Here is a 16,296-nt window from a genome sequence, read left to right as displayed (position 1 = left end):
TTGCCTGTGCTGCACCAAGGTACCTGAGCACATACTGTCTTTGAGCAGGCAAATTGTCCCGTTGTCTTCCCTTTCCCCACTCTCCAAGGGTCAACTCACCTTCTGAAAGTCCAGCGCTCATATAAGGGTTGTAGTAGATTTTATCTTCTATGCCCTGTAGTCGATGAGCACAAATTCACTTTGAGGACTGATATTAGCCATAAAATAGTGCCTCAGAGCTATACAGGCTATTTTTGGAACTGTATCAAACGACTTCTGTGCAGCTGATGTGGCAGCAGCACTGCTTATGTTCCAGATTATATATGCAATTTTCCTAAGGTAAAATATTCCTCTCCAGAAGTTTTCATTAACAGTCTCTATTACCTACGTAATTGGATGGCAGCATTTAACTGTGATTAATTTAGAGTTGCTGTGCATTTAGGAATTAAAAAAATGCTGCCCTTACCAGTCTGTCCCAGAGGAGAAATACAAAGGGGGAGCTGGCGCTGATTTCCCTACGTGCGATGAAGATACACGGTATCATTCTCCATGGAACTGAGCATCTCTCAACGGTGGTCTGATAACAACTGTAATTAGGTATTCAATCACACACAAAGATCAGCCAAACAAATGTATGCCTGCTAAGGGAAATAGCCCATGGAAAGATTATATGTTTGCTGAACCAAAAGTAAAATGCATAATGAAAGCTGTTAACGCTCGATGCTTAGCCCTTGCCCAACAAACTGCCTGTTTTCCTACACAGTTATTAGTCAGAGCTATCCTTGCCATTTCTACTGTGCATGCTGCCATGTCCAAGTGTCTGATTCTCAAAGGAATCTTCCACTCATACCTGTGGATTTTAGATCAGATTTTATAAGATGAGAACAGCCCCTGCGCTCAAGGAGCAACTTGTGGATCCTCACACCTACGAGTCTTCATTACAGTCAAGTTTAGTGGTAATAACACCACAAAAAGCCCTGCTATGAACATTTCCACCCCAATGCTTGCCAAAGGTAATGGCCAGCCCCTTCAGAGAAAAGAGACATTACAACCGGACACAAGTGATTGAACAGAACAAAGCAAAACAAAAGCATTGGACTTTGTTCTCCAGTTTTGTAGTTTAGATGGATGGTGTACTCCAGGTGTGCACCTTGTTCACCCTGCCATCATAGAAGGAAAAATACAATATGAAAAGATGATCCCATTTACATCGTGCACCCTGTGATAGCTCACACAGACTATGGTATAAAGTATGAAGAGGAAATATTTCATTAATAATCCTGCCACCAAATCATTCCAGTTTCCTTTCTATACACTAAGAGCAATATTTATATTCACTTCTGAACTCTGTAGGATTTTATAATGGTTATTTAAGGAAAAGTGCAAATAGCTAGCTTTTTGCTGATGGATTATTGATGGATTATTATACTCATCAAATTAATTCTCATTGCTGGAGACTAGTTTCAGATGAGGGTGGTTGGTTGCTGCTGATGGAGATTGAAACACCTCTATACAGGAGGAATCTATGTGCAACCTTGCTATCCTCCTCTTGCCCCCTGGTTGGTCCCTATCACTGCATCCTGTAAGCTCTGGAGCCCATGTACCCTTGAATATAGCCCCAGCCCCTCACCCAAGTGCCAGAAAGCTAACCTGATAATAACAAAACTTGTTTGTTTTCAGTCAGCTCACTTATCCTACACATCCCATGATTGCATAAGCACTGGGGCAGTTGAAAACATGTGGTTTAGGACAAGAGGAGGGAGGTGGTGCTGCCAACCCTTTTGACAGCAGCCTGCAATTAGAGTCACTTAAGCTGACTGTGAAACAGGGTGTTTTGATTTCTCTCCAATGCTCGTAGAGGGAGGCAGGGTAAGGATAGCCTCAAAGTACAAAAAGGGCCATGTTTTTGGTAAGGGTCAAATTGACCTACCAATGGGCAGCCTTAAAAGGTCCATGGACATGAGATGGAGAAACTACTGCTAAAGAGAAAAGGCCCACAGACTGAGAGCTGAAAGTCACATTTCAGGATAAGCCTTTATTCACAGAGATCCTGAAGATGCCGGGCAAGCAATTTCCATCAGATATTTGCAATTTGCCCTTGTTAGTTTATTCATAATTTCCCAAGTGCCTGACACTTGTCTCTGGGCCAGCTGTATGACTGCATTTGAAGCCAGTTTCCAAAGGCCCATGTGCAATGAGGAGTTGCTGAAACCCTGGAGAAGGGTGCAGGGAGGCCGGAGGGGAGGCGGGAGCCACATGGTCTTTGCAGCTGACAATCGGATAAGATCTGGGCAAGCTAAGGAACATAGCTCAATCTACATGCAGAGCAGCTCTGTATGAACAACCTTCTATTAGTTACCCTCTCTTACAGTGGTCTGAAACTGGGTGTTTTATTTCCTTTCCTGCCCAGAGTCAGTCAGAGGTGACTTCAGTGCCTGCTCGAGACCCCAGTCTCCCAAATTCTGGGCAGTTCTGGGCCATGGTGCTGAGAAAGCCCGTTTCTGCTCCACTTAAGGCACTGCCAGAGCCAAGGAAGGATAAAAACCAGCCATTGCTGCACAGGTTTTGTATTGCTCAGGGGTATAACAGATTCAGCAGTGGACACACTAAATGATCCCTAACTATAATTAGCTTCCCCTGTGCTTATAACACTACAGCTTCATACAAATGGTTTCTAATGACACATGCAGTGTCTAGGAACAAGGTAATAGGTTTTTAAGCAGTTACTGGTCCCTGAGCTGGTACATGACAGTGTATTTTATAATTATTGGCAAACCACGGACGTTTTTTAAAGGTGCTCTGGGTGTTGACCTAGACAAAAGCTTGGTCAGACAAGAACAGAGACAATGCCCTTCCCCTAATGGTAACAGATAGATAATGTTGTAGTTGTCAGACATTACTGCTGCCCCAGTTTTGATTGTCCCTGTTACCACTCTTTCCCTGCAATATGATTAGAAAAACAGATAGCCTTCTCCCAACTCATGCCTGCGGCACAGGCACTCAAGGACAGTCAAGACAGCCTTTCGAAAAATATTCTTATCTGTGAGGTTCCCAGTAACTGTACTAACATAAGTAATGTTCAGAAATGAAATCCTATTTATTTAATACCAGATCATAAGCCTCATCAAAATATACCAAGGCCTAAAGACTAGTGGCCATGATGGGCAGCTGAGGCCTCTTTTTGCATGGACCAGGTTGCAAGCCCAGGGACTGAAGCCCACAGTCTCAAAATTCAAGATACTATAACCTTTTTCTTTCAAAGTAAAAATCTGGTTTAATCTTGTCCCTCGAGCTAAGGATGATAATGAGATCTTTATTCAAGAACATTCTTTTGGTTGAAGAAGCATGGAAAATTGCAGCTCTTATGAATCATGAAGCCCAAAAACAAAGCAAAAAAGGCTTAAAAAAATCCCAAGTTTTCAACTTCAGCTATCCCAGTAAAAAAACAGCCAATGTTATTTTTAGACATTTCATCACAAAAAAATAAGCAGAAAGTATAAACCAGTTCTTGAAAAGCACATTGTGCCAAAGAAACCTTCATTTCTTACCTGAGATGAAAACTGTTCTTGTTAGAAATTTGTTTTTAATGAAGACAGTACACCATAACATTTTTCAGCTGACCTTGAAATGGCAACACGCCTTATTCACTTTGATGATCAGGTTTCACTTCACAGGAAATGGAGAATGAATTTAATTTTCTATTTTATGAACACATGCACACACACATACAAGATAATTTAAATGCGATCTGCTGCTATTTGAATACCACAAGTCTACTTCAGCACACAGAACTGCTGCCAGCAAAGCATCACCTTGCCCACTGAAGGCAAGGCAGCATGAATGACAGAGGTCAGAAGAGATCTCCTACAACCACACAGGTTTAAGAGGTGATACGTGAGCCAGTAACTGAGACTCTCCTGATACCATTCTCCTGATTTACAGCCACATGTGGTCTCCGTCAGCCACAGAGTGAATGTATGTGGTTGCAAAGCCATACTAAAACCTGCTTCACTGTAAGGAAGACATAAATACAAGTTCATTTGTAGTGCTCTTTGCTCAAAGAAATATCAAAGGGAGAGACAGAATTGCCAGTTTTCAGGTAAGCAATATTTCTCCATTTTTAAGTTGGAGGGTTCAAGACTGCAGTGAAGAACTGATCAGCATTCCAGGAAAGCTAAACTGGAGGTGAATAAAATATTCTAGAAAATTTTGTATAACTTGGCTTGAAATACACCAGTGAGAGGCATAAATGTGAGTGATGGTGGTATCTGAGCAGCAGAAAAGAGAGGAACCGTGTATATCCATAGTTTTTTGTCTGCAAGTACTTAAAACAAGTTTCATAGCCTTTACCTAAGGCATCTTTGACTGTAAAACTGCTATATCAAAGCTAACATTCACGGTGCGGTGCAAAGCATTAGCATTTTAACTAAATTATGGAGGGGATGGTCAGATTTCTTTCTGATGTTCTTCTGAGTGACAAAGTGATATTCATCTTTCTGACTGACACATTTCTGACAAATAATTTTTGTTGTGTCCCAGCTTTAATGACTGTCTTTGTCAGAGAAAATTTATCATGTTCTACCAGTCATTGGGATAATGGAGAAACATCAATAGAGGTATTGTGCTAAATGCTGTTAACTGAATGACATCAGAAACTGACTCCATGCACAGGATTCCCAGGACTGCAATAAAGCACAATTCTGACCTTTTTCCTTTTCCTTTTCCTTTTCCTTTTCCTTTTCCTTTTCCTTTTCCTTTTCCTTTTCCTTTTCCTTTTCCTTTCCCCTTTCATTTCTCTTTCCCTTTCCCTTTCCCTTTCCCTTTTCCCCTTCCTCTTCCTTTTCCTTTTCCTCTTCTTCTTCCTTTTCCTTTTCCTTTTCTTTTGTCTCTCTTTTTCTTTTTTTAATGCAATGACTTCATTCTGGATGTTTAATCATAGAATCATAGCATAATAGGGGTTGAAAGGGACCTTTAGAGATGATCTCGTCCAAAGCCCCTGCAGAAGCAGGTCAACCTAGATCAGGTCACATAGGAATGTGTCCAGACAGGTCTTGAAGACCTAACTAACTTAGCTTTAAGACTGTGTTTCTGGGACAAGAGAGAGAAGAATTTGAGCTTTTTTGTCTAGCATTTTATGAAGTAACTTTTCTCAGATGGACTAGGTTAGGATCTGGAGGAGTGGTGTTCACCTGAGATGCGGAAGACACACAGTGGCCCACTTCTTGCCTCACTTGAGATACCCGAAGGCTAGACATCCAAGGCTGAACTAGTCACCCTGGGGTGCCTTTGTCATCAACGGAAAGAGATGGATATGGCAAAAGAGTAAATCATTTATCTCAGAAACCTCACCTACAGGAAGATATATTATGTCCTGGAGGAACCTACATCTCTCCCTGGATCATAAAGGGGAACTTAGGAGGACTGGCTCCACTTTAATCATCCAACTTTCTGATACTTGAAGTTAGATGAGATGATTTTCATCCTTGGTTACCATTCTTTCAGGTTAGAACACTACCAAGAAAGGTTACATCTTGAACTCCCTATGGAGAGATCTAAATTGGCTGTGGAAGATGAGAAACCATTTCAGAGACAGGTCTATCTAGCTCCAATTTGCACAAAATAGGAAGCAAGATCAGTGCCTTCATTCACTCTGTGCTTTCCATATTCCCTCTCCGCTCTGAGAAGCAGTCTTTAATCATTTAAATCAGTCTTATGCCACTATGAAGCTTAATTTTTTTAAAAAAAGAATGCATTTATTCTAGTTTTATATTCTGATAACTCCAAAGGAATAAGATCATACTCAGGGAACAAGCCATGGCTGTCAGGTTATAGGAGCATCAGGTCCTGAGATCTGCAGAACAGCCTAAACACTCTCTGAAGGTGTGCTTGCTACTCCCAAAGGTTTGCAGATAAGCAGTAATTGTTGTCTTCAATACAGGAGGTTAAATAAAGACACAAATCAATCATTATCAAAATTAAACATTAAGGAGAGAGAAAGGTGAAATTAAACATTCAAATGGGGTTATCCTGGTCACAGCTGGTTATGTTAGCAAAACCCTTTTCCTCCCTGTATGCCTTGTCAAGCGTAGGACACTTACTCCGGCAACAAAAGATCTAACTGAATGCCTTTGTCCTAACAAATCAATTAAAACTAAACATTTGATTTTTGTAAAGCTTTAAGAAGATTTCTGCAAACATGGCACCTGAAAACACCAGCAATTTCACTGTTCTGCCAGACTGCTCAAATCCTTCGACAATCTGCAGGGAAGAAGATTACTCGCAGCTGAAATTCTATATCACTGTCCTTTACAGCCTAATGTTCCTTGTGTGCTTCCCAGGGAACATCGTGACAATTTTTGTTTACTTTGTCAAAATGAGGCCCTGGAAAAACAGCACTATCATCATGTTAAACCTGTCTGTCACTGATATATTCTATGTAGCCACTCTTCCTTTCTTTATACACTACACTATTAACGGATACAACTGGATTTTCGGAGACATCATGTGCAAGATTGTTCATCTTTGCTTCTACTTCAACATGTACAGTGGTATAATCTTCCTTAGCTGCTTCAGCATCTTCCGTTTTATTGTCATTGTCTACCCAACTAAATGCTTTTTTCTTCAAAAGCGAAGATGGGCAGTGGTGACTTCCGTAGTCATTTGGATGATTTCCGGGGCAATCATCAGCCCCTTGGCCATCTTGATTGCCACAAGGAATAGCCGGAACAAGACTATGTGCCCAGACCTGGATTCTGTTCAGGACCTTGTCACTGCTCGGTGGTATAACTGGCTGTTGACGGTATTTGGCTTCTTCTTGCCCTTGCTGACGGTGACTCTGTGCTACGTGCTCATTATTTACGCCTTGGCAACAGGGTTCCATACGCGGGCTTTCTACAAACAGAAGGCTCGCAGACTCACCATTGTCCTCTTGTTGGTCTTTTATGTGTGCTTCCTCCCTTTCCACATCTTCCGAGGGGTTCAGCTGGAGCTTCGAGCACAACCTATTAGCTGCCACTTGAAGAGCATTATCTGTTTTATGCTTGTATTATCTAAACCTTTAGCAGCGTTAAATACTTTTGGAAACTTACTGCTCTATGTAGTGTCAGGAGACAGCTTCCAGCAGGCGATCCTCTCACTCTTCAAGTTTTGGCCAAATAAGAACTTGAAGTAGAAAAGATTGATGCCATGAAAGAGTTACAGAGGAAAGGTCTAAACCTACTTTCAACCAGACAGGCACAAACTCTCTGTCATCAAAGCACTTGGGTTAACTCTCCCAATGCCAAAGGAGAGCTATTCTAGTCTGTGTTTTGAGCTACAGATTGATCATCAAAAGAAAAAGCTTACAATTGAAAATAAAAACCTTTAAATAAAATACTAAAAAATGTAAATGTGAGACATCTCAGAAATTTCTATGTATTTGCTTCCTGAATCCTTGATGCCTTTTTTGGAGACTGTTCCAGAAAAAAACAGTCGCTTATTAGTGACAGATACAAATTCTGGGTGGGAATAATTTTGTTTCATTTAAGTAACTTAGAAGTTAAATGTCTACACTCAGATAGGTACAGCCCTTGACTTTTTCCTAAGCAATGGAGAGCGGTAAGACTCTCCAGAGGGCAGTTCATCACACCTGTTTTAGACCTATAGGAAGTTCATCTCACCTCCCTGGAGATGCTGACAGGATAGATGTGGGCATATAAACTAATCACCTTGTCCACTCTTTATAATTTCCCATTATAGTGGGGAGAAACAATCGGTTTTAGAATGTGATTCATCTAATTATTCTTGATGCCCACATTTGGACAAGATGAATCATGACCTAGAAGTGCCTGTTTCTCTCCATTGACCACAAAAGGTGAGTAAATCAGACAAAGACCGAAATGGTCATGCCTGCCTTTACATAGCTGAGGGCCAGCTCTAGCACAGAGAAGGATGGATCACTCTCCAGAGGCATCTAAAAGAGGGGCTTGCACAATAAGACCCATTTCAGTGCCTTTACTGATCACCGTAAGATTAATGGTGCAATAATACAAGACCACTTCTATAAGGGTTTTCCATACTACTAACTATGATGAATAATTGCATTGTGAATATTTTTTTAATTCCCTTTTGGGTTACATTTCTGTCTTATCTCTTTTTTTGTTGTTGTTATATCCATTTTCATTACTATTATCATAATATTTGTTATTCTTATTATTATTATATTTTATTCCATTTTAGTTATTAAACTGTTCTTATCTCAATCTATGAGTTTTACCTTCTTTTGTACTTGATTTGCCCCCAAGCCCATTGAAGGGGGGCAGTGAGCAAGCAGCTGCAAGGTGCTCAGTTGCTGGCGGGAGTTAAACCACAACACTCTTGAAAGGCCACAATCAGGTCTCCCCAGAGCCTCCTACAGGCTAAGCAACCCCAACTCTCTCAGCTTTTCCTGTCAGGAGAGATGCTCCAACCCTTGGATCATTTTTGTGACCATTTTCTGGACCTGCTCCAACAGGTTCATCTCTGTCTTGTACTGAAGATTCCAAAGCTGGATGTAGCACTGCAGGTGAGGTCTCATGAGAGCAGAGAGACAGAATCACCTTCCTCGACATGCTTGCCATGCTGTTTTTGCTGCAGACCAGGAAACAATTGGCTGTGAGCATACATTGCCAGCTCATGTCCAGTTTTTCATCTCCCAGTGCCGTCAAGTCTTTCTCTGCACTCCATAGCCAGTACAAAGTCATTTTTTTCCCATTTATTTACTCAGAGAAGCTCTGCTTGTTCCCCACCAGGTGAGAAACAGCTTTGGGTAGTAACACATCTGACAGGCAATATTGGCTCTCTCACAGGGGAAAAAAAATAGACTCACAGGGAAATGGGAATCCGATACTTGCAGATACTGTCTAGAGAGGTCCCAGGACCAGCCAAGGTACCTCAGCCAACAGCACTACAAAACTATTAGCAACAGAATATTCAGGGCCCAAAAGTATGACCACATAGTAAATCCTCCAATATGTTTTTATAACAGCCTTATTTCATGTTTTGTTGCTTCTATTTTCTACTCCAAAATACTTGTTGTTAATGGACAACACATGAGGCTCTCACACAACCCTTCTCCTTACCCAGTCCCTCTCTGCATGATCTGGTCTTCAAGTGACCACCATACCACCATTTGCATTAAGCACATCCCTGAATGACTGGCAAATGGCCTGTGACTCCTCTGTGGCATGGGGACCCCATTCACTGCCCTTCTCTCAGGGTCAGCTTTGAGACAACAAGCAATAGCAAGCAGTAAGCATGTTGAAGGAGATATGAAACCATCTCTGACGTAGGAAAGAGCAAGATGGGGAAAATAAGAGCGGTGTTTAGGGTGTAGGGTAGAAGATAGGCTGTGAAGGAAAAGTTCTAGCAGAAAGCAGAGGAAGCTATTTTCCTGCAGAAATAACCCATTAGATTTTAAACCACCCCTAGGTATTCATCAAGGTTAACTTCTAAAACTGCACAGCACAGCATGGTCTCCTCTGTGACTATTATCCATCATCAAACTGTGGATGAGCTCTTTAGGTGAAGATGGAAGCTCTCTTAAAGCAAGCCTGGAGAGACGTTGCATGAGGCAAACATCCAAAGAATGTAAAGAAATGCGACCAGCTGACATGGCAGTCAGGTCCAATAGCAAAGTGTGATCCTTATATTATAAGATTCAAATCACCACAGATAGAACAGTTCAGTCATACTCATATCCTGCTATTATTTTATTTGCCATCCCTAAGAGTTATAGTAGCTTTTCAGCTTTAATTTTAAATGTTCTTGTAAGTTTGTCAGAACCACTGCAATGCAAAGCCTTGAGATTTCTTTCAACAACCTCTAATATGTTTGCCCTCAGGAGAGGAGTAAAGGACAGGCCTGTATACTCCATCTGCCATGGGTAGGGCACCAGTTCTTAAATAATCTTCATACTCTGATCATTTACTGCTTATGTTTACTGTTCTCAGGAAAAGCCCAGATTCATACTTGTAATCTCAGCACCTGCCCACGCAGATGCACAGGAGGAAACAATGTACTAGAAGAGGACAAGAATGATTTGGGTTTTCTCAGCAAGTACAGAATTTTTCTGGCTTCTGAGTCCTGGAATTAATTGAAATAAAAATGACAGTTCCTAAAATGATTCCCTCTGTAAGGTAACTGACAATGATCACTTTTGTAAAGTAAATGATAAGTCTGCCTTAGGGAGATCAATGTGTGTACCATCTTGTACATGTCCTGCTCTCAACTTTAGACTGAACTTGGAGATCTTTGCAGCAGGGTGGGACTCTGCTTTCCTGATGATTTCCAGCTGGTCTGTTTAAGGCCATCTCTGGAGTTATAGAAGGTGACATTTTAACTCCTTGGGCAAATACACCAGCTTCATCCCCACAAAAGGCTTGGCTATCGGAAAGCAGAGTTAAGGCAGAGAGAAGGCTCAACAAAATGTCAGGGAGCGAAATATCATTCTCCATCTGTTGCCTTCCAACAACCAAGAAAGTAAGTGAGAAATCTTTTTACATAAACACAGGAGAAACCCACTGAAAGACAAATCCAGGTGGTGTCAGCAGCATGACAGTTGCAATTGTCAGGCATTGCCTGTTAGCAACATGGGGCTTGGGGACTTCACAGATGTGCCAGTGAAAAAGGTGACAAGGCTAGTTTTGCCACCTGTAAAACATACACACTTCATTTGAACCCCACATCTAAAAAGAGGGAAATGATGATTTTTAGGGTGTTTATAGAGCCCAGAAGACAGCCCAAGCCTGTCACAGAGTCATAGAAACACAGAATAGTAGAGGTTGGAAGGGACCTCCAGATCAGGTCACATAGGAACACGTCCAGGAGCATTTTGAAAACTTCCAGAGAAGAAAACTCCACAACCTCCCTTGGCAGCCTGTGCCAGAGCTCCCTCACCCTCACAAGAAAGAAGTTTTCCTTTTGTGGAACTTTTAGTGTTCCAGCTTTTGTCCATTATCCTTAGTCCTGTCACTGGAAATAACAGAAAAAAGTGCTGCCCCAACCTCTTGTCATGCACCTTTTAAGTACTTGTAAGCACTAACAAGGTCCCTCCTCAGTCTCCTCTTCTCCTGGCTAAACAGCCCTAGATACTTTTCCTTTTCTCATCAGAAAGATACTCCAGTCACCTGATCATCTTGGTGGCCCTGCGCTGGACTCTCTCCAGCACTTCCCTGTCCCTCTTGAGCTGAGGAGCCCAGAACTGGACACAGGACTCCAGATGAGGCCTCACCAGGGCAGAGTAGAGAGGGAGAAGAACCTCCCTTGACCTGCTGGCCACACTCTTCTTGATGCATCCCAGGATGCCATTGGCCTTCTTGGCCACATTGCTGGGAGATGTTTAGTTTGTTAGCAGCCAGGACTCCCAGTTCCCTCTCAACAGAGCTGCTCTCCAGCAGGCCAATTCCCAGGCTGTACTGGTGCATGGGATTGTTCCTTCCCAGGTGCAGAACTCTGCACTTGTCCTTGTTGAACCTCATGAGGTTTCTCTCTGCCCAACTCTCAAGCCATTCGAGATCCCGCTGAATGGCAGCACAGCCTTCTGGGGAATCAGCCAGTCCTCCCAGTTTGGTGTCATCAGCCAACTTGCTGAGGATGCACTCTGTCCCCTCATCCAGGTCATTGATGAAGATGCTGAACAAGACTGGCCCCAGAACTGACCCATGTGGAACTCCACTGGCCATAGGCCTCCAGCTCGATTCTGTATCGTTGCCTATCTAAGCAAACAGCCTGAACTTAATGCAGGCCAGTATGTGCAACAGGCATGGGAGCACATAATGGACAACAAAATGGGGGAAGGGGAGGCAAGGAAATCTCATCTCAGCTACAACAAGACTTATTGTCTCTGAATGAATATGACATACTCTCCCTTTCCTTTTGCTTCTTTAATATTGTTTTCTTTTTTCTCTGCCAGCCTGTGCTCTGGGATACCTCTGCAGATACCACAAGAAGTAGGAGATATGGGTCCACATGCCCAGCAAATCTGTGAGGAGGGAAGAAAGGCATTATCCACAAAAAAATTGTAGAGCAACCCACAAAATTGATTCAGCTGGTTACATTTCATTTGGAAGTGTAATCATACAAGGATGGACATGCAAAATGCTCCTTGGTCTTGCAGCAGCAGTGGAGCAAAAGAAGCTTCTGCCAATTTATCAATTGTGTCTGTATTTAGGAAAAAAACCTGTATTTAAAAACTATGACTCCCAGTAACCCTTCTTTTTGTATATATACAAATCCAACACAAATAGCCATCTAGAATATCCCCACTTTATTTGCACTTTATAAAACCACCTACTCAAACACTAACCTCAGTGGCTGCCCGTGGATTTGCATATGCAAACCCTGAGGAACAGAGACAAGGATGACTTAACTTGCAAGAAAGCACACATACTAGGCTGAGAGCATGAAATAGGCTCAGGCATCAGTCACAAATGATGTTGAAATTTTGAATCTTATCTAAAGCCTTCCCAAATGCTGTGGTATCTTGGGCCAGGATCACAGGGATGGGTGCACCACCAAAATAAATCGCAGTTTGGTATAGTAGAAGGAAATAAGGATGTTAGGGGATCCTGAACTTTACATAAATCCAGCAATGGAGGTATAGCAGGCAAACACACCCTTTATGCAGCTTGTATTCTCAGTGCTGTGTACCACAACCGTGACAGAAAGCATAGTTCCTACTGCTCTTCAAACGTGACTTTAGCAGACATAAGAGAGAAGTCCATTTAACTCACTGTCCCGGTTCCTTGGGCAATTCCTCACCAGAGATATGGAACATTGAGAGAAACAGAAAAGACTGAACAGCTGCATTTGTGCCACCGTGTTTCTCTTCCACTAACTCAGCTGAACTGAGTACAGCAGCAGTGGTGGTCTATTTTGTCCCAAAACCAGCAGGGCTGACAACCAATACGAATGCAGACAGAAAATGTCTGCAAGAGTCACCAGAGCAAACCAAACTTCCTCATCCTGAGCAAACGCAGGTGCCAGATTCTCAGTACGGCTCCGGCACCTTGGCTCCAGAGAAGGGTTTCTGTGAACTTTAGGTGTGGAGATGCTGGTATTTTGGGAGAGCAATGCAGAAAACTGACATGTGGAAATGTACCAGAGCTTGCCACTCCTTGGGGTTTCCTGCCTGACAGCAACGTGCCTTTGAGGACAGACTCAAGATCTTCTTCATACCCATTCTTCCTTTTATGTGTAATGGAGAAATAAGCAGGGCTCCTGCCTCAAAAAGAAGTCCAGCAACAGCAAAATTCATTCCTTACACTGATTTATTCCATGGTGGATTTTCTCTGGGAGGGGGTGATATTGCCATGCAGCTCAGCTGAGGTTGAAGGCATCCTGCCACCCACCAGCACAAGAGGGAGGGACAATCTGGCTGTGAGCCTGGTACAAAGCTGGATTGGTGCTACTGGTTCACCAATAAATGCATGCCAGGCAAGTGCAAATGCTTGTTCTGTTCCTGGGGCTGACCAATCCTCCCATCTAACCAGAGTCACTTTATCTCTCCCTAATTCTTTCCCCTGGCACATTTTATCCTCTTAGAGTTACAACTTCTTTGGGGCAGATGTCTTAGTGAGTATTTACACAGCAGGACCTGAATCCCAAATGGGCCCTCCTGGCATTATGAAAATTCAATTAAGGGCTTCAGCCATTAAAATGTAAACAACATAGCTACTTATCCTTTGTGTGTACAGAGACACATAAACACACATAAGCAGATGGACAGCAAGGGGAAGGAGTGCCTAATGCAAAAATACAACTCTTTAAAATTAACAGTGCTATGTTGTGTTTAAGCTTCTCCCTTTGGATATGAATGCATATTTTACTTGTTCCTTTTCTCTCCCGTAGAACAAAAACAGTGTGAGCTGGGGACAGAAGTTGGCTGAACAGAAATCACTTTTCAGGACAGAAAAAGCAATTGCTACAAAAGTAATTGCAGCAATGAGCAAAATCTTCTGACGCAGTGTTCAAGTTTTTATATTTTTCAGGTATAGTTTTCTGCTATATAAAAATTAGTAAGTTTTTACTATTGATTTGAAGACTAGTCCCTAAGTATGCTGTTTTATTTTATATATAATGTCAGTAGCACCTGACTATTTACAAGTTGAGGGATTTTTTTGTGCCACGGAAACAAGCAGTATTTGCCTGCAGTATAAATGATAATCTTCTGTACTAAAATGGATTTGGATGTGTATTCAAGGGTAGGCAATTCAGTTCTGGGGTATTTGCTTGTGTAAATGTTGTAAATTTTGCTGTTAAGATATTGATATTTGAAGACAGTTGAGTGGCTCACTTCTGCACTGTAAAATCGAACGTGACTCACCATCCCAGCAGCTGAAGCTTATTGATGTACTTGGAATACAAAGAGCATTCTCATTTGACCAGTTTTAAACACACATCTCGCATTATATTGAGGTGTATCACCCTCTTAAGTTGACTGTTTTAGCTCTTCGTACCATAAAGGAACTGGGTTTTTTTATCCTCTGAGAAAAATAAGTGTCTCTCTGTCATCTCTTTTTGTTTTATTTTTAATATTCTTGTTCTCTTAGAAGTCATTGTGGGTAAAATTCCCTCAACTAACTTTAGATAACATATAGGCCTAGCTGTGAGATTGCTGTCTAGGCTGTTGTTACAGTCAACATGGAGAAATGAGAGCTTGGAGGGTCCAATTAATCTCCCTGCGAGATGGGTTCAATGAACTGTGCCCTAGAAGTGCCTGCACTGCAAGTCAAGTGTCCACACTTCTGACATAGATGGCCAGGCTTTGATGTGATGAACCTGGCCCACTGTACCTCATCTTTAGGTTAATTGTTATTTCTACATGAAAAGTTTGGCACAAAAGAAGGGATGCAGGTTTTGATATTATGACAATTTAAAAAAGCCTATCTGCTTTTAAAACCACTTTAGTGAATTTTTTGCTATGTCCTCTGCATCATCATCATCATCTTCAAATAACCTGGTTTAAGAAGACTGGGTTATTATATTCATATGCCTGTCGAATGAGGAGCTACAGTTTTTCAGACAAGTAGAATATAGAATATCTTATATATGTCCTCTAAATGTATTCTATATATTGAGAGAACATATACTATTAATATAATGTAATATATTGTAATATAATATAACATAATATAATGTAATATAATATAATGATATAATTATTAAATTATCTAAAATAATGATATCATATCATATGATGCAATTCAAATGGAATTGCGAAGAAGTAAAAATGTGGAACATGAGAGTTGAGGTGCAGGCTTTGCTCACATCCCCAGTCCTCAGGGAGCATTTCATCTGTCCTGAACACATGCACAGGGGAATACATCCCATTTAATGGGCTGATTCACTTGCGTGAGCTGAGTTCTGGTGGGACCTTGCTGGGTGACGGGGTGCAGGACAGATCAAGGGATGAGATTCTGCTAGGATTTGGGTTTAGGCATCAATAAGTAGCAAGAAGGGTGTTGAGAAGGATAATAGGAGCCCCTTCCAGAGCTAAAAATGAAGAATCACAAGAAAAAGAAACAGAAAAGAATTGAGCTTAATGGATTCAAAAAAGTATGAATAGTTATGAACATAACTTTTGCAAGGTTCATAAAAAATAAACAAAATAAACAGGCAGGGAAACATCACAAGAGAAGAAGAGAAAGACTCCAGTGTGTCAACAAATATGCAAGTGTATACACACACACACACACACATACAGAGTTAAGAGCCAGAGAAGTTGTTCAGAGGGGTTGCTTATGCCCAAATCCCGGTTTTGCACATTTGAACTGTCACTGCTCTGTGCCTCTCCAATCTTTCAGAGTTCGCTGGAGAACTTTTTTGAACGGCCCTTAGAGGATCTTGTCCAAAAAAAGTATTTCTCATTAGATTACTTTAATTTGCCATAGCTGTGAGATGGGACACACTGTGACTGATGCCCTAAATGGGGTATTAAAAAATATTAAGGAAATTCAGAAGTACAATTTATGGGAGATTCCTCCCTGTAATGCAACCAAACTATTAAATTTCTTCATGAAACTTTTGAGGCGTATGATTTCCAGCAGTGAAATTGACTGCCAAGTCCCTGAGAAATGTAGGTGATACGGAGATTAAAGTGAGTGGCAGCCCACAAGTTGACAGCTGCTAGAGAGATATCTTCATCACCTGTGGAACCTGCCCATTGCTAATGCAGTAATGTGGAACCTGCTCATTCCTAATACAGTAATATCCAAGCGACATGTGTAGCTAAAAAGTGACGCGGCTGAAAACTTGTCTCCATTGCACTCCAGCAATGCCCACATCAAAGGATATGATACA

The 16,296-nt window shown here is 41.6% G+C and overlaps 1 protein-coding gene across 1 annotated transcript; it reads left to right on the top strand.

Moving 5' to 3' along the window:
* The first annotated feature begins 6,175 nt into the window (after window positions 1-6,175).
* On the top strand, window positions 6,176-7,150 carry LOC133629659 (2-oxoglutarate receptor 1-like). The gene has a single exon (XM_062020536.1). It carries the CDS (start codon window positions 6,176-6,178, stop codon window positions 7,148-7,150), a length of 975 nt encoding a protein of 324 aa, XP_061876520.1.
* Window positions 7,151-16,296: the final 9,146 nt, after the last annotated feature.

This window comes from Colius striatus, chromosome 1, assembly GCF_028858725.1.
Source record: "Colius striatus isolate bColStr4 chromosome 1, bColStr4.1.hap1, whole genome shotgun sequence".
NCBI lineage: Eukaryota > Metazoa > Chordata > Aves > Coliiformes > Coliidae > Colius > Colius striatus.
Note: the sequence above shows the minus strand (reverse complement) of the source record. Positions and strands in the feature narration are given on the sequence as shown.

Excerpts from the sequence above, each read along its gene's own strand:
- LOC133629659 (XM_062020536.1), top strand. The coding sequence starts at position 6,176 with ATGGCACCTGAAAACACCAGCAATTTCACTGTTCTGCCAGACTGCTCA.